The sequence below is a fragment of the Canis lupus genome, chromosome 3 (genome assembly GCF_003254725.2).
Source record: "Canis lupus dingo isolate Sandy chromosome 3, ASM325472v2, whole genome shotgun sequence".
Taxonomy (NCBI): Eukaryota; Metazoa; Chordata; class Mammalia; order Carnivora; family Canidae; genus Canis; species Canis lupus.
The window spans coordinates 84,346,662-84,368,975 of record NC_064245.1 but is presented as its reverse complement, the minus strand read 5'-3'; the positions used below and the strand labels follow the sequence as shown (position 1 = coordinate 84,368,975).

At 44.6% G+C, this 22,314-nt stretch overlaps 1 protein-coding gene across 7 annotated transcripts in view; it reads left to right on the top strand.

Moving 5' to 3' along the window:
* RBPJ (recombination signal binding protein for immunoglobulin kappa J region) overlaps positions 1–22,314 on the top strand; it is a 225,368-nt gene that overhangs the window by 105,581 nt on the left and 97,473 nt on the right. For 2 of the 7 annotated variants that reach the window (XM_035714092.2, XM_049108721.1), the window contains exons 1-2: positions 14,455–14,595; positions 16,082–16,235. The exons of 2 other annotated variants lie outside the window; for them this stretch is intronic. Coding sequence is in view for 2 of the 5 variants with exons in the window: in XM_035714093.2 (XP_035569986.1) it covers positions 14,274–14,332 (59 nt within the window). In the remaining 3 variants the exon portion in view is untranslated. Of the gene's footprint in view, positions 1–14,154; positions 14,333–14,394; positions 14,596–16,081; positions 16,236–22,314 lie in introns of those variants that run through there. 3 more of the 7 variants (XM_035714093.2, XM_035714089.2, XM_035714090.2) reach the window with 3 other exon arrangements.

Sequence of the window (22,314 nt, the reverse complement as noted above, 5' to 3'; positions counted from 1 at the left end):
CACACAAAGAGAGGCAGAGACATAGGCAGAGGGAGAAGCAGGCTCCATGCTGGGAGCCCAATGCAGGACTCACCCCAGGACCCCGGGATCACACTCTTGAGCCCAAGGCAGATGCGCAACCACGGAGCCACCCTGGCATCCCCCCATTACATTGTTTTGAGACTTTTGTTGGAAAGTTAATTGACCATAAATATGAGGGCTTATATCTGCTCTCATTCTATGCCATTGATTTGCATACCTACTTTTTTCCAGTACCACATAGTTTTGATTACCATAGTTTTGTAGTAGTTTTGAAAAGAGGAAGTGTAAATCTTCCAACTTTGTCTTTCTTCAAGATTGTTTTAGTTATTCTGGTTCCCTTGAATTTCCATATGAATTTCAGGAACAGTTTGTCATTTCTGCAACATGGACAGCTGGGATTTTGATTGTTACTATGTTGACTCTACAGATCGATCTGGGAGTATTGCCATCTTAATAATCTTTCTTTCAATCCATGAACATGAGATGCCTTTCCAGTTATTTAGATCTTTTAAAATTTCTTTCAACAATGTTTTGTAGCTTTCAGAGTATAAGAACTGAACCTTTTTTTAATCAAATTTATTCCTAAGTATTTTATTCTTTTTGATGCTATGGTAAATGGAATTGTTTTCTTTATTTTTGGCTTGTCCATTGCAACTATATAGAAATATAATGGATTTTTGTATCCATTGTATCCTTGTATCCTACAACCTTGCTAAACTTGTGTATCTAGAATACACTTTTTTTTTAAAGATTTTATTTATTTATTTATTCATGAGAGACACAGAGAGAGAGTCAGAGACATAGGTAGAGGGAGAAGCTGGCTCCATGCAGTCCTGATGCAGGACTTGAATCGGGGACTCTGGGATCACATCCTGAGCCGAAGGTAGACATTCAACCACTGAGCCACCCAGGTGTCACTTTAACACTTTTTTAGTGGAGTCCTTAGAATGTTCTATAAGATTATGTATTGTGCAAATAGGAATAGTTTTACTCTTTTCTTTCTTTTGGATTTTATTTATTTATTTGAGGGAGAGACTGAGAGCATGAGTGAAGGGAGGGGAGAAGGTGAGGGAGAGAGACAAGCAGACTCCCTGCTGAGTCTAATGTGGGGCTTGATCCCAGAACCCTGAGATTATGATCTGAGCCAAAGTCAGATGCCTACTGGATTGAGCCATGCTGGTACCCAATTTTGCTCCTTTCCAATCTGGATGCCTTTTATTTAATTTTCTTGCCAAATTATCTGATTAGAACCTCCAGTACAATGTTGAATAAAAGTGGTAAGAGTGGAAATCTTTGCCTTCTTCCTGATGTTAGTGGAAAAACAACAGTCTTTTACCTTTAAATATGATATTGTTCTGAATTTTTCATAGATGCCCTGTCTCATGTTGAACAAATTTCCTTCTATTCCTAGTTTGTTTGGTGTTCATTAGTACAGATCTTCCTTGATTTATGATGGGGTTACATCCAGATAAATCCAACGTAAGTTGAAAATATCATAAGCTGAAAATGCATGTAATACACCTAACACAGCAAACATTACAGCTCAGCCTAGCCTACTACCTTAACCATGCTCAGTATATTTACATTTAGCCTATAGATGGGCAAAATCATCTAACACAAAGTCTACTTATAATAGTGTATTGAATAGCTCATGTAATTTATTGAATACCATAAGAAAAGTGAAAAACAGAATGATTGTATGGGAATAGAGTGGTTGTAAGTGTATCAGTTGTTTACCCCTGTGATGGCGTGGCTGATTGTGAGCTGCATCTTGCTCCCACTGCCCAGCATCATGAGAGAGTATCATACCACCTATTGCTAGCCTGGGAAAAGATCAAAATTGAAAATTTGAAGTATGGGTTATACTGAATGCATATTATTTTCACAGCATCATAAAGTCAATAACTTGTAAGTCGAACCATTGTAAGGTAAGGGCCATTTGTATTTTGTTGAGGATTTTGTGTCTATATTTATCAGTTTGCAGTGTTCCTCTCTTGTGGTATCTTTGGTGAATTATTTTTAAAAATAATAATCATACCAAAAAATCTCCAAGGGAGTTAGGTCTTCTCCCTCCCTTGGCTACCCACCCTTTAGCCATTCACTAGTTCATAAAAACAGCTATTCAAAAATAAATCTTTTTGAATTCATTACCAATTATATTCTTGGAAATAAGTTATTAAAATTATAATCAGTTACTGAGTATTTGACATAAGATATTAGACTCTATTAGGTTGTAATAATAAAATCATTTAAATTTCCATAGTAAAAACAAACAAACAAACAACTCACTGACAATCAGAAACTCCATCTCTAGAGGTATAATTTGTGTAAGTCATGCTCTCTGAACCTCACCTGTAAAAACAGGAATAAAGGGGGGACCTGGATGGCTCAGTAAGTTAAGCATCCAACTCTTGATTTCAGCTCAGGTCATGATCTCGGGGTGGAGACATCAAGCCCCCTGTTGGGCTCTGCCCTGGGCATGGAGCCTACTTGGGATTTTCTCTCTCCCTCTGTCGCTCCCAACTCTCTCTTTCTCTCTCTCTTTTCCTCCCTCTTAAAACAAACAAACAAACAATCACACAAGGAATAAAATCCCCTCCCTGCTACTTTGTCCTGAGGACTGATTGAGATATTTGTGAGAAGGCTTGGGATAGTGTAGATTCAATTATATTTACTGTGGACTGACAAACTGTATATCACAGTATCCCTTTAAATAGAAAGCTGCTTGCCTGCATGTTAGATTGGCACACAGCTTTTCAAAAACCCTCTATGGCATAAAACTAAATACTTCTGTATGTAATATATTTTTCAGAAGTTATCTTTCAGTTCTTAAGTCCTTTTTTTGCCTAGATTCTTTGATTTGTTGCCTATTTCGGAAACTTGGAAAGTACCATGCAAATACAGATATAGCTTTGCTAAGTTAAAAATAAAATAGTGTTTGCTGGTGAAGGAAAATATGATGCTATGTAGGTAAAACTGTGTGATGAAAATCAGATTCGCATTTCATAAGAACATTTCTGGAGGACCTTAGACTTGAAAAGAAAGAGCCAAATGCTTCTCCCAGATGATAGTTTATAACTCGCACTGAAGTCAAGAGTAATTCTGAGGGTAGACTTTAAGCCAAGTGTTTGGAAAGCTGGGAGAAAAAAAGAAAAACGAAGCATGCATAAATTTCCAAATCTTTCCAAAGTACTTAGATGGGAGGCAATTTGTAGTTAAGATCTTGAGAAATGTTTTTTCCACTAGTGGGATATTCATAATACCTTAATATATTTTAGCCTCCACAGGATGCTAATCATGAACCATTTAAGTAGCAAAAACTATATAGACAACAGTACTATTTATAATATCTAACATGGAGTATTTTTCAAAATTTCTACCTAGTTTTTAAATTTAATTTTATTTATTTATTCATGAGAGACATAGAGAGACAGAGAGAGGCAGAGACACAGGCAGAGGAAGAAGCAGGCTCCATGCAGGAAGCCCAATGTGGGACTCGATCTTGGGTCTCTAGGAACACACCCTGGGCCAAAGGCAGCACTAAACTGCTGAGCCACCCGGGCTGCCCTCTATTTAGTTTTTAAAAAACACATGTTGATGTTTGTTTATTTATGAATTTATTATAAGGAAAAAATAACTTTATTTTTACATTTTATTTAAACTCAACTTGCCAACATAGAGTATAACACCCAGGGCTCATCTCATCAAGTGCCTTCCTTAATAACCATCACCCAGTTACCCCATCGCCCCCACCTCGCCTTCCACAACCCTTTGTTTCCCAGAGTTAGGAGTCTCTCATGGTTTGTCTTCCTCTCTAATTTTTCCCTATTTATATATTTTTAAAGCAAACTCTATACCCAACATGGGGCTCAATCTCATGACCCCAAGATGAAGAGTTGTACACTCTACCGACCGAGCCAGCCAGATGCCCCTAACATGAAGTCTTTAAAGATGCCTTTAGATACAGTTTTTCTAAATGCCTTTTACAAACTAAATACAACATTGTGAGATTGAGGTGAAACTTTTCAAACATACCTCTTGCATGAAACTAAGCCCATACTCAATATTTATTACTAGCCTAATAATTTGAAATTATCTTAGATAACCTTTTTCCTGCAGTAATTTCACAAGATGTCTTCTTAAAATTCCTACATGTTGACATAAATAAAAGTTTTTAAATTAGTTAAAATTAAAATATGTACATCCTGATATAATGGCAATTATTAAAGTGACAATGTACAACTTTGATTACGAAGTTCCAGGGGATTCGTGGTTAATCAACTGTTTTTGACACAGTTAGGTATTTCACAAGACAGGAATTGCTATCTCTCACTATTTGTCACTGCTTGAATAGACTGGTTCCGAAGTTGATCTTAGTCTATTTTGGACAAGGGTGCTAGCCACAAAGGTCATAATCTATCAGTTGATGCTTATCATTACACTATCTATGACACAAAGTAACACAGATGCAAACAGTACAACCTTTCTGGTAGGCTTTCTCCGAAAAACTGATAAAGGCCATCTGTGCCCAAGGTTAATAGTAACACAGGCCAGGGGAGAAAATGTGGGGATCTTTTTCTATCCTCTTGATTTCCTATATCACCATAGCCAGATTTTTATGAAAAAAATGTACCCCCCCCAAAAAAAATACAATGAATTTATTGAGAGACAATTCTTTCCATTTAATCATCTACATAATTTTCTAGTTTCATCTTTGCAACAGATCTCTAAAGGAGTTAGTATTAGTCCCTCTAATAGAAAAACAAAACAAAACAAAACTCAGCTGAGCATCAGTATGAGTGACAGAATTTTTTTTAAGATTTTATTTATTTATTAATGAGAGACACAGAGAGAGAGAGAGAGAGGCAGAGACACAGGCAGAGGGAGAAGCAGGCTCCATGCAGGGAGCCCGACGTGGGACTCAATCCCAGGTCTCCAGGATCAGGCCCTGGGCTGAAGGCAGCGTTAAACTGCTGAGCCACCCGGGCTGCCCCTTCTAAAGAGGTAACATTTACAGAGTACCTACTGCATACACTGTTATTTTGTGTAATGTCTGAACCAATTCTTAATTTGTGCCTGAGAAATAGGTTTTACATTCCCCACTAGCAGGTGAGGAAAAATGAGCTTGCCCACAGTTGGCCTTCTGACTTGTAGTGGAGGGAGGACGCAGTGGTAGAGCTAGTCCAGTGCTCTTTCCTTCACATCCCAGCTGTTTTTAAACTATGGGTGTCCAACACTGGCTCAGCACAGAACCCAAACCCACTGCAATATCTGATACATGACAAAGGGGAAAGTTTAGGAAATCAAAATTTATATATATATTCCCTTGTAAACAAATAACTGGTATGTTGTGATGCATGTGGCATTGTCTTTTTATTTTTTTGCACAGTGCTGTCATTTTTTGTAAAACTGGCTTTATCTTGTTTTTACCATAAAAAGAACAAGGCATATCAATCACACATGGAAACGTTTTCTTCCAATTACATTAGCTATGAAAACTTTTGACAAATTATTAGATTTGTACACACCAAATGTGCATTTGATTCCATTCACGTTCCACATCAGTAGAGTGAACGGCCCGTTCTTTTTCTTACTTCACCTTCTTGAACTGCTGCACATGTTAGCAAGTTATGTGAAGCTTTGGAGCTGCAAAGAAAAAAAAAGAGAGAGAAAAAAAATCAAATTTCCAGGGCTAAAGAATCCTGTGCAAATCAAACACAATGGGAAAGAAAAGAGTGAATATTTATTTTTGTTACTCAAGTTCTCCTGAAGCCCACTCCATGAGTCATTTTCAGGGTTCTCTTTATTTCTTTTAATCCTTCTTTTCCTTCTAGAATTACATAGCCTGATGGAATCCTTGACACTCTTTCAGTCTCCTGTACATTTTGTTAACCTTGATGAACATGTAGTAGAAAACTATGGGGATGCTGTTAGTAAAGAAGTGGGGGGGGGGTATAAAGAGGAATGAAAACCACAAGTTAAGAAATTTCTCTAGAGTGGGGCGCCTGGGTGGCTCAGGTGGTAAAGCACCTACTTTCATATCAGGTCGTGATTCCAGGGTCCTGGGATGGAGCCCCCAAAGTGGGACGTCTGCTTCTTCCTCTCTTCCTCTGTCCCTACCCCCGCTTGTGCTTTCTCTCAAATAAATAATTTTTTTTTAAGAAGGAAATTTCTCTGGAGTAAAGTTCTTAATTTTTTTTCTTATTTTTTACTTAAATTCAGTTTAGTTAACATATACTTTATTATTAGTTTCAGGGGTAGAATTTAGTGATTCGTCAGTCTTACATAATACCCAGGGTTCATTACATCATGTGTCCTCCTTAATGCCCATCACCCAGTTACCCCATCCCCCTACCCATCTCCCCTCCAGTGATCCTCAGTTTGTTTCCTAGTTATGAGTCTCTCTTATGGTTTGCCTCCCTCTCTGTTTTCACCTTATTTTATTTTTTAAGATTTATTTATTTATTCATGAGAGACACACAGAGACAGGCAGAGACACAGGCAGAGGGAGAAGCAGGCTCCCTACAGGGAGCCCTATGCAGGACTCATTCCAGGGCCCCAGGATCACACCCTGAGCCAAAGGCAGATGCTCAACCACTGAGCCACCCAAGCATCTCTTATTTTATTTTTCCTTCCCTTCCTCTATGTTCATCTGTTTGGTTTCTTAAATTCCACATACAAATGGAATCCTATGGTATTTTCTTTCTCTGAAAAAGTTCCTAATTTCTAATATGATTTGTCAGTAAAGCTTTCTTAGGCACACAGCTACCTTACAATCCAATCACACCAAATGCTGCTTTACAGCCTGAGAGGCTCTCATTGGCCATCTACACCAAGTTTCCCAACCTTTTCTGACATGAGCACCTCTTAAAATGGAATAACAATAATAGCAGTAGTGCCATTTCTGAGTGGGATAGGATAAAGAAGTGAATTCACACCAATCTGGATAAAATGACCAGTACATTCATCAATTTAAACACTGATTTTGGAAGTGTTAAAGATATTTCACATGCTTTGCAAGAATTTTCATTAGGTGAATGCAACTTATGGATTTATTGAATAAAAATAACAATGATAAAAAAATAACAATGATCAAAACTAACACTGCCACAGCAAATATGTGACAGGTATCATTCTGTGTGATTTAGACATCAGCAACACTTTGAAGCCTCATGACATAATGAACGTCTTCAGTCCTCATGACAACCCTGTGAATTAAGTGCTATCATCTCCAATTCGTAGGAGCAAAAACTCAGGCATTAGCAATAGGCAGTCACTTGTCCAAGGGCTCAGAGGCAGAACCTATGCAACGTGGTGCTAGAGCCCACGTTCTTCATCATGAGGCTGCCTGGCAAAATGTTCAATGTTTTACTGTGTCTCATCAATACAAGATGGTGTCACTTAATCTTTGAATAAAAGCAATGTTGAGGGGCACCTGGGTGGCTCAGTGGTTGAACATCTGTCTTTGGCTCAGGTCCTGATCCCAGAGTCCTGGGATCTAGTCCCACATCAGGCTCCCCTCAGGAGTCTATTTCTCCCTCTGCCTATGTCTCTGCCTCTCTGTCTGTGTCTCTCATGAATAAATAAAAATTTTTTAAAAAGTTATTTAAAAAAGCAATGTTGAAATGTGTCATTGAGTTTATTTTTTATTAAAAATTCTTTTTTTTTTTTTTTTTTTTTTACAGATTTTATTTGACAGAGAGAGCACAAGCAGGGGGAGGTACACTCAGAGGCAGAGGGAGAAGCAGACTCCCCGCTGAGCAGGGAGCCCAACGTGGGGCTGGATCCTAGTACTCTGGGATCATAACCTGAGCCAAAGGTTGCCCTGTGCCACCGAGTTTAAACCACCACAGCAAAGCATGCCCCCTTCATGAATGTGCTTATCTTATTGCCACTAACTGCTTCACATGCTCCTTGGATATACACTCAAGGGCTCTGAACCTCATTTCCTTTAATATTTAAATGTTTTGTTTATTGTTTTTATTTTTATTATTATTTTTTAATGTTGACACTTGTATAGCAGCAATCTGTATATATTTTTTTAATTTTTATTTATTTATGATAGTCACACAGAGAGAGAGAGAGAGAGAAAGAGGCAGAGACACAGGCAGAGGGAGAAGCAGGCTCCATGCACCGGGAGCCCGACGTGGGATTCGATCCCGGGTCTCCAGGATCACGCCCTGGGCCAAAGGCAGGCGCTAAACCGCTGCACCACCCAGGGATCCCTGTTTATTGTTTTTAAAAAGAAACTACAGGCCATTACTCCCTTTAATGTTAAACTCTTGAAGAAAGATTAGGTCTAATCCCTATGACAAAGATTCTCCAAGTTTGGCTCATGGACAATTCGCATCAGAATCCCTGACCAGCCTGCCAGGAATGCCTGTTCCTAAGCTTCCGCCCAGATTTTCCCCTCTAGAGTCTTAAGGAGTGGGACCCAGGAGATGCTGACGCCAAGGTTTGAGGACCTTTCTCCAGACCCTTCTTGTGACTCTGCTTAGAATGCCTACCCGCTGCTTCTACATGCACCAAACCCCCACCTGGAGTTCCCCTGAGTACAAGATACTCTTTCACACCTCAGAGCCTGAACATGTTGTTTCCTGTGCTTCTCATGCTTCTTCCTCCTCTGATCGTCTTCTAACCTCCCCCTCTATTAAGAGTCAGTTCAATAATCATCTCTGTAAGGCTTCCTCGGGTCCATCAATCAAGAGTTAGGTACTTCTTCCACTAGACTCCATTGCCATTAAACTCCCACATCTATCCTAGAATTACACTGCGCTCCGTTAGCCAGGGAGTCCCCTGAAGTCTCTGCATTATCTACCTTTTTAAACCACCAAAGATCATGTCTGACGTGAAGTGGTAGGGACTCTAAACTTGCTGTGTGGATGGACTTGCTGGTGAGTTCAGTGTTGCCCAAAGACTGGAATACTGACAGTTTTGCAGTTAATTCTACTGAGATGGTAGGTCAAGTACATAATGTCTGTTAGAAAATAATTTTCTAGGGCACCTCGGTGGCTTAGTTGGTGTAGCCTTAGGCTCGGGTCATGATCCCAGGGTCCTGGGATTGAGCCCTGTTGTCAGGCTCCCTACTCAGCAGGGAGCCTGCTTCTCCCTCTCTTCCCTGCTCACTTTCTTGCTATCTGTCATTATTTTTTTCTCTCTCTCTCTCAAATAAAATCTTTTTATAAAAAAGAAAATAATTTTCTAGCAAATAGTACAACGGAAATAATTTTATATGGTAAATTTTTTTTTCTGGCACATTTATTCTTTTTTTCTTTTCTATGTTTTGTATTTTGAATGGGCAATACTTGCATTAGATACAAAAATTCAAAGTATCCAAGACAGCTGACTGGGAGATAAGTCACCCCCTCACTACATCCTCCAACCACTGAGTCCTTTACAGTTTCTATTGTGTCCTTCCAAAGCCATTTTAGATACATATAGGCAAATAAGTGTGTATTTATCTAATGCTACTTTGTATCTTGCTTTTTAAACTTTGTGATTTTTTTCACATAAGTACATAAAAAGCACCTCATTAATAGATGCATACTATTCAATTCTGTGAATCTATCATGATTTTTAAATTAAGTATTTAATTTTAATTCCAGTAGAGTTAATACAGTGTTATATTTGTTTTAGGTATGATTTTTAAAAAATATTTTATTACTTTTTAAATAAATTTATTTATTTATTTATTTATTTATTTATTTATTTATTTATTTATGAGAGACACACAGAGAGAGGCAGAGCCATAGGCAGAGGGAGAAGCAGGCTCCCTACCAGAAGCCTGATAAGGGACTCGATCCCAGGACCCCAGGATCACAACCTGAGCCAAAGGCAGACGCTCAACCACTGAGCCACTCAGGGACCCCATGAGTTTTTTTCTAAATAAGACACCTCTTGATTGACATTTACATTGTTACCAGTATTCTCTACCATCAATGATGCTACAATATATAGGTAATTTCATACATGTGTGAGTATATCTGTAGGATAGATTTCTAGAAATGGAGTTGTAGGATTAACGGGTAGTGACAAGTTTTGCAAAACTGGTTTCATAAAGATTATACCCATTTTCACTCCCATTAGAATATATGTGAATACTTGTTTCTTGACATCTGGCCAATAGTATTTTCTTTCTTGAGGTTCTAAAATGAATAAAGGAAACCCTTCAAATAAGTGTAGTTTCATCTACTGGTCTAACCCAGGAGCAAGATTTTTTTTTTTTCCAGAAAGTCAACACAGATGATTGCTCTATAGGATCTCTTCTCCTCCCCGAGCAGGCTGGCCCTGGGGCACTCATTGTTGGTCTAATACCCATACTTTTGAACCCTAGAAGGCTTTGTGTGTCTTCAGAATAATTTCTCCCTTGCTGTGGAAGACATCCTGTTCATTCTATACTTACTGAGCACCTATCATGTACCAGGCATTGTTCTAGTGGCTTAGTTTTGAACAATAAATAAAATAGACAAAAGTCCCGGTGATCATTAAGATTACATTATGGGGCAGCCCGGGTGGCTCAGTGGTTTAGCGCCGCCTTTAACTCAGGGCCTGATCCTGGAGACCTGGGATCTAGTTCTGCGTGGGGCTCCCTGCATGGAGCCTGCTTCTCCCTCTGCCTGTGTCTCTGCTCTTCTCTCTGTGTGTCTCTCATGAATAAATAAACAAAATTAAAAAAAAAATTACATTATGATGGGAGGAGGCAGAGAGTAAACACAATACACAGGTATGATATGTGGTATATTAATTTATAAGTGCCTTGGGAAAAATAGAGAAGGAGGGAATAGGGAGCATGAAGAGTCACTTTTGTGGAGAGTGGTTAGGAAAGGTCTCAGGTGACTTTTTTTTTTTTTTTAAGATTTTATTTATTTATTCATGAGAGACACAGAAAGAGAGAGAGGCAGAGACACAGGCAGAGGGAGAAACAGGCTCCATGCAGGAAGCCTGATGTGGGACTCGATCCTGGGACTCCAGAATCATGCCCTGGGCCAAAGGCAGGCACAAAACTGCTGAGCCACCCAGGGATCCCTCAGGTGACATTTAAGCAAAAATCTGAAAGCAGTGAAAGAACGAGCAAGGTAAAAAGCAAGGAAAGAGCAAAAGAAGTTGGTAGTGTGTCTGGTTTGTCCTGGAACAGCAAGATAGCCTGCTAGCTAGAGCTTAGCGAGCAAGAGGAAGAGGAAGAGGGGAGGTCAGGAGGTCAGGGAATTTGAGTAGCAGGTCAGATTGTGCAAGTCCTTATAGTGAAATGGGAAAACCATGGCGAGTTCTAGAGGGTTGTTCTGAGTGCTCCACTGAGAATAGACTGAAAGAGGGCAAGAATGGAAGAAGGGAAAACCAGTTAGGAGACTTTCTGAAGAGGAGGTGAGAAAGGAGGTGGGTCACACCGGGTTGGTAGCCATGGAGGTGTGGAAATGTTGGGACTGTGGGTCTATTTTGAAGGAATGGCTGGCAGGATTTGGTTAGACTGGATACTGGATGTGAGAGGAAAAGGAGGCAAGAAGGACTCCAAGATCCTTGGCTTAAAGAAGTAGAAGGATGGAGCTGTCTTTTACTGGAGTTGGAAAAGAAAGCGGGCAGAGCATGTTTTAGGGCGAAGAGGAATTGTGATTTGGCTTGTGGTCACCATGGCTTTCTGTGGCTGGGGTTCTCAGATGGCCTTGGTTCCAAACTAAGTTAATGGCCTAGACTAGAGCATCACTGAAATAAATGCCTTCTTGGGCTGAAGACTCTAAAGAATTTGCCCATGGGCACTGTCCTCCTTCTGGGCTACCCTGTTCCAAGTCAGACTTGCACAGGGAGCTATTATATTTAAATGCTCTTACATCTTCCCTTTTTCTGCGTGAAATACTTAATCAAAGGGATAGGCGAATGCACACACAGCATCACACATAACGAAAAACCTTGCAAACAAAAACAAAAACAACTTGATTTCTTGTCCGCTATGGAACAAGCGGAACATGAGATGAGCCTCCATCAGAGGATGATGAGGGTTTTTCCTCCTCCAAAAATCAAGGCTCCACTCAATCCCACATTTGCGGGTCTGTGGGATCACCAAACCCCCAGCTCCCAGACATCCCCAGGCTGGGCTGGTAAAGAAAAATACACCGGGGCAATCTGAACCGTGCCTGATTGAAGGACGCAGCCAGCCAGCAATTAATTCACTGGACTAACATATTCAAAAGAGGGCACTCGGCTTCAAAGAGTCGTTGCTAAAACGTCTGATGAAATAATACCCGCGATGGAATGAATATTTCTGCAAACGCGCAGAAGGGCGAGGTTGAGAGCAAAGCCGTAGTTTTAACGCTTACTGGTGGGAGGAAAGGAAAACAAAACACACAGGAACAGAAACTCAGATGCAGCAATGAATTTCCAAAGGCTGAGAAGAGGTGAGGGGAGAAGAGACTGTGAACCGAGTCCCTGAGAGGCAGGTGGACCCTGTGCCGGGCGACGAGGCAGAGCATCCACCTGCCTTATTATTTATTTATTTATTTATTTATCCCCCCGTATTCCACTCGCGATGCCAGCGGGTAGTTCAGAAAAAAAAAAACAACCCACTGCTTCAAGAGAGTGGCTCAGGAAATCCGAACTCGCCTCGAGGCAGGCCGAGGGGTGGCCGGACTAGGTGACTCAGAGGCATGACTCAAACCCGACACCGGGGGCCGCCAGCTCCGGGAGGCCGGGGGCGCGGCGTCAAACACATTTTAGGAAAGTACCAGGCTCGAGGAAGGCGACAGGAAGCCTCCCCGGGGGACCGGCCTGCGGCTCCCCCTGCCCCCGGGTCTGACCTCTTAACCATCTGCGCCGAGCGCGGTTTCTAATCTCCTGGCTTCCCCTTCTTCCCTTGCAGCCCGCCCACCCCGCCACCCAGTGTCACGCGGCGTGTGTGTGCTAGACGTCGTGCCCCTCGCAGCGGCCCCGCGCCCGCCCGCTCCCCGCCTCCGCGGCCGCCGCTGCCCCCTCCCGGCCCCGCCCCGCCCGGGCACGCGCGGCACGGACAGCGCCGGGAGCCGCGCTAGACAAACACCTGTCCCGCCCGGGCTCCGCGAGATTTGGGGGCGAAAGCCTAGGCAGCAGTGGGCGCGTTCTCGCGAGGTTTAGGAAATTTCCCACGGCCCGTGTTGTGTCTGAGTTGAGTAGTGGAAGGCGGTGGGAAGGAGGTGTAGCGTGAGACTGGGCTGCCCGCATTGCGCACATGCGCAGTGCCGCGCGCGTGTGCCGCGCCAATCCTGCAGCGCCTAGGGCAGGCCTCCGGCGGCGGATTCCAGTTCTCCGGGTTTTGGGGCTCCCTACGGGAGGGGCCGGTGCTCGAGCTGGGAAATCTCTAGGAATTGAAAGGGCAAGGCCGGCGGGGGTGGCGGGGGTGGCGGGGGTGGCGGGGGTGGCGGAGGGGATGTGGCAGGTAGGAGGGGGCCGTCGGAGCTCGGGCCCTTCTTTCTATTAAATGCCCACACGGCAAGCCCGCCTGTGCTCCGGGGTTTCCGGGCGTGGGCCGGCTGGAGTGCGTCCCGGGCGGCGATCAGCCTCCTGGACGGTGCCAGGCCCCCGGGGCACCTGGGCAGGGTCTGTCCCCGTTGCACCCGGGCTCACACGCGGCCGCGCACGGCGAGGAGGCTCGGCCAGCGGGCAGCTCCCCGCCCCGGGGGCTCCTCGGGTGGGAGTGCGGCGTGGGGTTCGGGGGCTCGGTCCCGGCGCAGCCTCCACCTCGGGGCGCTCGGGCCTGCGCCTGCGAGGTGCACATCGGCGGCGGGGGGTGCCTCGCCAGGGGCCTCGGCCTGACCTCATTCCACGCCCGGGGAGGGGGAGGCGGGTCCCCGGAGGGTCGGCCCACGCTGCCCTGTCGCGCACGGGCACGGGCGGGGGCGCGGGGGGGGGGCGCGGGCCGTGCGGGGCGCGTCCCTCCCCGGCTCCGGGCGCCTCCGCGGCTCCGGCTTGTAACGCGGACATTAGCATAAGGGAGGCGTCCAATGAACGTCTGAATGAATGAAAAGGGCTGGGAACCGGAGTGAGCGGGAAGCCACTTGGAAAACACCCATTTGAGGAGGCGTCTCCTCCAGGCCTGTGAGACGCGGCCGGTTTTCCCAGGACCCCTCCTCCCTTCCCCTCGGCCCCGCCTCCTGACCCCTCCAGTCCCCGTCCCCGTCCCCGTCCCCGTCCCCGTCCCGGTCCCCGCCGTAATCCCCTCCGGTTTTCCTCAGTCTCCGCGTCCGTCCCTCAGGGCGCGTCCCAAAACCCGGATAACCGGAGCGCTCCCCATGGACCACACTGCGGGCTCGCCCGCGGAGGCGCCGCCTGCGCATGCTCCGTCGCTCGGGTAGGTTTCCAGGGAAGGCGGCGAGCAGGATCCCCTACTCCGCGGGCGGCGCGAGGCGTCCGACTCTTCGCGGCGGCGGCGGCGGCGGCGGCGGCGGCGGAGGCGGCGGCGAGGGGAAGAGCCGCGCGGGGGCTGGGTGGCCTCGAGGAGTGAGGAGAAAGGGAAGGGGCGGGGGAGAGGGACCGGGGAAGGCGTCCGGGGGAATCTCGCGAGGGTTGGAGTTTTGGCGAGAGTTTATGGAAGATGGCGCCTGTTGTGACAGGGTAAGTCTGGGGGAATCGGAGCGCTGGGAATCGGGGAAAGTTGCGGGCGTCTCGCAGCCCGCGGCGGGCGGCGCGTTCGGGGGCCGCGGCGCGCTCGGCGTCCGGGGCCGCGGGGGCGGCGGCGCGTGGCCGTGCGCTGCCCGCTCCGCTCCGCTCCGCGCCGCGGTGGCCGTGGCCGTGGCCGGGGCTCGGGCTCCGGCTCGGGCTCGGGCGCGAGGGGCGGGCGGCGGCGGCGGCGGGTGCGGGCGCGGGTGCGGGCGAGAGTGCGGCGGGGCCCGCGGGCGCCGTGCGGGGCGCGCGCCTCCTGCGCCTCCCGCGCCGCCCGCGCCTCCCGCGCCGCCCGCGCCGCCGCCTCCCGCCGCCCGGGGCCCGTCCTCCCGGCCTCCCGGCCCCGCGCAGCTTTGTTCCTGCGGGCGCTCGTCGCCTCCTCGCCCGGCCGCGGCCCCGGAGCCCCCGGCGCTTTGTCTCGCCCGCTGCCCCCCGCGACTCTCTACCCCCGGCCCTTTGTCTCGCCGCCTCGGGCGCTTTGTCCGCCCCCTCCCTCCCTCCCCTCCCTCGGCCGTCCTTCCTCCCGTGCCCCTTTGTTGTGCCCTGCCCAGCGCGCAGGCACGGCCCCTGCGTGTGCTCGTGCCCCTTCCCGGGCTCCGCGCTCACCTTGCGCCCGGCACCCGAGCGGCCCGAGCCTTTGTGTCCCCCACGCGGGGCCGGGTCGGCGGGGCAGCCCCCGCGCTCGCATCCCCGCCGACGGCTGAAGCGGCTCGGCCCCGGGGACTCCGTCCGTCCGTCGGTCGGTCGGTCCGTCCGCCCGCCCGCCCTCCCGCCCCTGCGCGCTGCAGCCCCACGGCGGTGGCGGCGGCGGCGGTGCCTGGGGTCTCAGCACCCGCGGGGACACCCCGCCCCCTCGGCGCCCCCATCTCGGGATCCCGTGTAACCCGCACACACGCGCGCACAGGCACCCCCGCCTCCCGGGATCGCAGCGTCTCCAGTTTGCTTCGTGGCCTCTCGGGCCCGCGGATGTTTTGCTTGGAAACAGCAGTAGCCCCGGAGGAGGACCTGGTCCCCGGGTCCCTCGGTCCCTGCCGCCGCCGCAGCCCCCGGCCTCCCCCCCCCCCCCCCCCCCCCGCTGTCGCAGCCTGGCGCTGGCGGACCCGGGGTGTCGCAGGCCGCTCGGGGGACGCGCGACCCGAGGGCTCGGTGCCAGCTGCTGCGCCGGGACGGGCGGCGCTCCACCGGGGGTGTCTCTGCTCCGTGAACTAGTCGTCGAGTGCTTTCTGATGTTGCAGACCTCTGCGTATTCCGGGGGCGAATTTCAGCCTCTCCTAGACCGTAGGTCTGGAGTTACTTCTTTTCTTTTCTTTTTTTTTTTTCTTCCTAGTAACTCCTATAGGGTAAAAGGGAAGGCATCCTGATTGGGAGTTTTGATATGAATGTTTTACTTTTCTCTTAATCCTCAGATAGTTTGTAATTATGTGCTTTCGCCCTGTAGATTTGTGACAACCCTTCTGTCCCATCTTTGGAGTTGAAATGAGGAACACGCTTAAGAGTGCGGTTTCTGGTTGATGAATACTGCTCCTAGAATCTTTGTGGAATGCATTAATCAAATGCAATTAAAAGACATTTAAGTAATAGTCTTAAGTAAGGTAAAGTCACTTCTAATGTTAAAGGAGCTTTAAATTGTTCAGAGTGCTTATTGTCATGGTAATGTGAAAACTGGGAGCTGGGGAAGGGGTGGGCGGAGAGTGGTGTGGTGTGTTTAAGCAGCCTGAATATTCCGGTGCTGGGGATAAGAATTATTCGATGTTCCAGGTTTACTAGATGAAATGTTTTTTTTTGTTTGTTTGTTTGTTTTGTTTTTTTTTTTAGGTTAAATGTGTCGTTTGGAAGTTGTTTTCTTCCCCCTTATTAATTGACCACTAACTTTAGAAGTTGTGTTGCCCAGAGAATCCTTTGGAGTGTCATTTCTTTATAAACTAAAGTTCCACCTAAAGTGGTACTAGTGGAGGATATACAAAATTTAATGTGAGGAACGTTGTCAAAGCATTTTTTTTTTTTTGAAGCCTGTGATGAGACTTAGTAGTTTGAATTTTAATTAGTGGAAAATCATGTTTCATAATTGATAAGTGAGGGTTTTGTGAAAAATTGCAGTCTGGGTTCCGTGAGTGGATTTTACCAGTAACCGTCTGTCTCCGTACTTGTTCTTCATGCATAATCATTCCTTTGAAGGTGAAATCTTGAGTATGCTTTTTCTGACTCTCGACAAAGTGTAAATACGGGGTAATAATGGTAGGTATTTTGTTCTGACTTGTACGTGTAGGAATGATCACACAAACATCATAAAAGCAACTTTTACAAACTGAGTTGTGTTTTTTATTTCTAATTTGAATAAGACCTGTATTTCGTGATCGTATAAAACATCGCCTTCACTAAGTTCTGTCAAACAGCAGCAATCTTACAAATATGTGGGAAGAGTTGAGCTTGGGACACTTTCATTCTGATTATTGACTACTAAAGCTTTAAATTTATTATCCATGCATATTGCAGCTGGGTCTGCAAGTGTGTTTTCAGGAAAAAAAAAAAACAGCTCACTTGTAGGATCTTCAGATCTATTCTAATATATGCTTTGTAAGATTTTAAGCAATTAGGTTTTTAAAAAGTTACCTGTTGTCCAATAACAGATTTTTATCCATGTCTTTTTAAAAAGATAAGATAAAAAAAATGGTTTGAGGGGGAAAGCCACTCTTGCCAGCTGTACCTCATTAAATAATCTTTGACATGCTGGGTCGATAAGGCATTACTAGAGTGGGGGAAATGGTGTGTTTGAAAGTTCTTACAAATCTTAATTCTAGGATTGGGTCATTTTAAAAAATAAAGTTTAAAAACCTAGGATGTGGCTTTAAAACATTTTTTGCTTCCTCCTAATACTAAATTTCATGTTATTTCAACTAGGGGCAGTATTTTCTCATGGATTGACTAAAAGTTGTTATTCTTGGCATCTGGCTTTATGATTATTTCCAAGTTACTCTACTTCCCCTGGGCCAATTTCCTAACTATGTAGTAAAATGGGAATTGTAATAACTTGCCACATCTGCACAGGATTGCTGTGCCTTAGGATTTACAGAGAGCATCCTTGGATGAAAGGTGTGGTTAAAGTCTAGGAACTGTTACTGAAATAAGCTGATGTGAAGTAGGTCATATTTTATAGGAAGTCAAGTAGGAGGTTATGAACAAAGTTCTTGGCAAGTCACAGTGGTGATAGTGGGATGAAAAAAATGAAAATATGTATTATAGTTGGGTAATAAAACCAATACATTTTTTTTTCCCCTATAAGCTTAGAGGGAGAGGGATAAGTCAAATTACAGGGTGGTGTGTTTGTTGTATAAGAGATTGAAAATCTGTCAAACTCATGTAATAACACATTGTAAAATTATGGGATACTTTCCGTCTATTGATTTGTTTTCTGCATATGGTGATTTTTAAGTTTTTATTTTATGCATGTGGGTTACTATGTTTTAAAAATGGTGGCACAAGATGTTTTCATTAGACTCTAGGCTAAATTTGTTATTAGTAATGACTGTTATCAATATCCCTTATAGTTTTTAATGCTTCTCATTTGCTCTAAAGAATATTTTCTAACAACCAGGACCGTGATTTCAGTGTTGGCCCTTGATCTAGGAAAAGCGTTTTATATTTAGGAGGTGCTCTGAACAAATGAAACCTGTTGCTTCTCTGTTCCTGGTAGATGATACCATGTCCCAGCTAAGTTCCACAAGCTGAGTTTCTGGATTCCTCTCAACACTAACCCTTCACGTTTAGATACTAAGAGCTGAAAATTTTCCCTCCTGAAAAATCTAGAGTCTGTGTCCTTCACCCCTAGTGCCACAATTCATGTTCTCATCATTTCTCATATGGATTAGTATAAACATTGGCAGCTTTTTTCTGTTAGTAGACTCACCTCCTTTATCCTGATTCCACACAGTCTAAGGAGCAAATCTGATCACTTCACTTCTTAGTTTAAAAACCTTTCAATGGCTCCCCCTAGCAGCCTTCATTAAAGAGGCAATGGAGTAGAGAGTTTATGACTTCACATTTCAGATTTAATCCGGACTGGGTACCAATTCTGTCTCTGCCATTTAAAACCTCTTAACATTGACAACTCTTGCCTTTTCCATCAATTGCAAGGTAATTATTCTGAGCTCAGTGGGTTGTTGTGAGGATTGAATGCAAGAAAACACTTAGTAGGATACCTGGCATGTAGCAGGTGCTCAAAAAACATTAGCTAGCTTGGCATATAGGGTCCTCTATGACTGTTTCATTTACTTTTTCTCTAGCTGAACTGTATGCCTTAGTTTCCCTTCATATTCAGTGCTCCAGCTATGTTAGAGAATCTGTAGTTCCCTGGATGGGTGTAGCAGTTTAATGCCTCCCAGTACATGAAAAGTGCTGGTATTGGGTTATTTTTCAAGACTTAGGTCTGAGGGGGGTTATCTGGATGACTCAGTGGTTGAGCACCTGTCTTTGGCTCAGGTTGTGATCCCAGAGTCCTGGGGGTGTGTCCCGAATCAGGTTCCCCATGGGAAGCCTACTTCATTCACTCTCTGCCTGTCTCTGCCTCTCTCTGTGTTTCTCATGGATAAATAAATAAAATCTTAAACAAACAAACAAAACAAAAAAACAAAGACTTAGGTCTGAGGATATTCTGAAATCCACCAGGCTGGGTTCAGTGCCGCTTGCATGTGTTCTTACAGGACTCAGGATAATTCTCTTGGGAGTTGTAATTGTCTGTTAACAGTCAAAGGCTTTTATTTAGTTACCTGGTGGCAGATACCATTTTTTTCATAATCATTTATATATTCTTATACTCAAGAGTGTCCAGCACATGATAAGGACACACTAAAAAGGGTTTTTGAACAGATGATTCAAGTACTTTGAAACCTTGCCACAACTTTGTACCTGTAGGCAAAATTTGAAATACATGGGGGAATTTTATTGATTCTCTAGGGAGTTTAATTGCTGAGTTACCCAAAGGAATTGATGTGTTCAGCTATAGGCAGTCTCATATCCTCTAAAAACATTATAGTAAAATCTTGGATAAAAGTTCCTTTAGAATTATACTTACCATTTGTACAAAATTGACAAGCCTAAATTTCACATTTTGTTTTTTGTATGGTTGACTGGTGTTTCTCAAAAGGTTCTACTATTTTTACATGTTCTAAGTCCTTCTGAGATGCTTAGGGGTGTACACTGAAACTTGACTCTGTGGACTGCTTCTTTTGCTGTGTGTGGGGGACCCATGCCATGGAACCAAATAATAATCTGATAATCTTCAGGAATCCTCCAGAATTCTGGGCAGGTTGCAGTTTCTCCAAGCTTCAGACTTTACCTCTGTGTAATAGGGAATGACAGTTTTGCTGTCTTTATCTCACGGGCATGTGACTATCAAGGTCAAACAGAACAATATATGTTTAAGTATATACACTTAGTAAAGCACTGTATACAGATATTTTGGTTGTAACAAATGGTTTCTCCCGCTAACCTTTCACAGGCAGGGTTCAAGATGGACTTTTTATTTTGTAACCTGTGGTTTGTGGGCCATGTTTTAGGAAGGCAGCAGTGTATTTAGCGCAGAGGACCGCAGCCCTTGAACTATGTGCCTTGGCATTTTGAGCAGACATATTTGGTAAATTACTGCTTGACCATGGATGTTGTCATTGAGACACCCTCAACTTTTGGGGTCTACTTGTTACTGCTGTCTTCTCTGCTTGAACAGCCGTAATAATGTAGGAATGTTGAATGCCTCCCTACTACCACCTTTAATACACCCTGCCCACAGTTCTGGATGCCCCTTAGGCCTGGCACAACATCATGGTGTCACTTACTGCCTCATTAGGGCTGCTTCTGCTTCAGGGAATGAAATGATATTCTAGTAGTATGAAAAGGATAATGTGTTTCCTGAACATAGTTCTGAGGAAAAACAAGCATTAGAGGCACTCTGACTTGGGTTGTATAATTGGTAGTAATTACCTATCTGCATAAATATTTGTGTAGGTTTGTTACGTTGACACAGTGTATATAATGATAAGCATGACAGCTTTTCAGTCAGATTGGTCATGTTCATGGCAGTCTTGGGAAATATTTGCACTATTGTAAGTTTACAAAAACAATATAGAAACCACTGTTGCTTAGGTATCCTAAGTTGCAAAAGCCTTGAGATGAAAATGCTGCACCTGTTGGATGTGAGCTGGAATATACTAGAAAATTAAGCTGGCTCTTTTTATCTCCCACGCTCCCTTTTCTGTATTCAATAGTTTTAACTTGGCCTTAGAGCCAATGTTTTTTCTGTGCATTGTTAATTAGATGATAGAATCGTAAATGAATAAGAGAGAATTTCTCATAAAAAGTTTTTATAACCAGAAAAAATGTTTATCACTTTATGAAACCCTGTTATTTTTTATTGGTGTGATAAAGATTGTGTTCTATAACTGCAATATTAGTTGCCTTGTAAAGTATAGAACCAATGTTTATTATTATGAAATTTTTATTTTGGAACTGTTTTGCTGCAGACAGAATATACTAGCTTTAGGCTGGTTTGCATAATTGGAAGAAGGGTATTCACTTATTGGAAACCTGCAGACCCACTAAGAGCTTGCCTTATTTTGCTAACATGCCTTAGTGTTCTGTTTGTTTTTTATTTTTTTTAATTTAATTATTTATTTATTTTTTTTAAAGAGGTTGGCCAATTTATTTTTGTTTTGTTTTAAAGATTTTATTTATTTATTCATGAGAGAGAGAGAGAGAGAGGCAGAGACGTAGGCAGAGGGAGAAGCAGGCTCCATGGAGGGAGCCCGATGTGGGACTTGATTCCGGGACCCCAGGGTCATGCCCTGGGCCCAAGGCAGACGCTCAACTGCTGAGCCACCCAGGCACCCCTGTTTTTTATTTTTAAGATTATTTGAGAGAAAGAGGGAGTGTGTGTGCATGCGCAGGGGGGGGGGGGCGTGCAGAGGGACCCTAGAGGGAGAGAATCTCCAGCAGATTTCCTGCTGAACGGGAGCTCACACGGGGCTCAATCTCATGACCCCAAGACCATGACCTATAAAGATGACTAAGTAGTCTGGTGAAGCTAATGATTTAGTGGAAAGTGCACAGATAGTTATAATGAGGGAGAGTATAAGTGTTGTAACATGTATTATGTTGGTGGGAACACAAAGGTGTGAATGGTTATTTTTAATTGGAAGAGAGTTCATAGAAGAGGTGAGAGTTGGTAAGGGGGTGTTAGGAAATAAACTCGGAAAAGTGGTTGCGGCTTCTTGGAGGACCTTGAATGGCTAAGTTAAGGATTTGCGTATCAACCAAGGTTTGGTAGGAAGGCATTGGCCGCTGTTAAAGAGGTGAGACGGAGTGTTATCAGTGTAAAATAGGTTGAGATAGATGGAGTCTGTAGGAGAAATATAATCGAGATCTGATGCTCATGGTAGCAGGCCTAGGAATGGAAAGAACAGAGGAGCCCTTTTTGAGACAGGATGATATAGAGAGCTTTGGAATCAGTGCACTATAGAGCTGCGGCTATGAGCATTTCACTTAATCTGTCTTGCCTTTGTCTGAAAAATTAGAGAAAATAATACTTTGTGGTATTGGTGTGAGGGTTAAATGAGATACGAGATATAAAATGCCTTAGTTCTGGGAGTAGTAGGCCCTTCTTTTCCCCTTATCTGGTGTAGA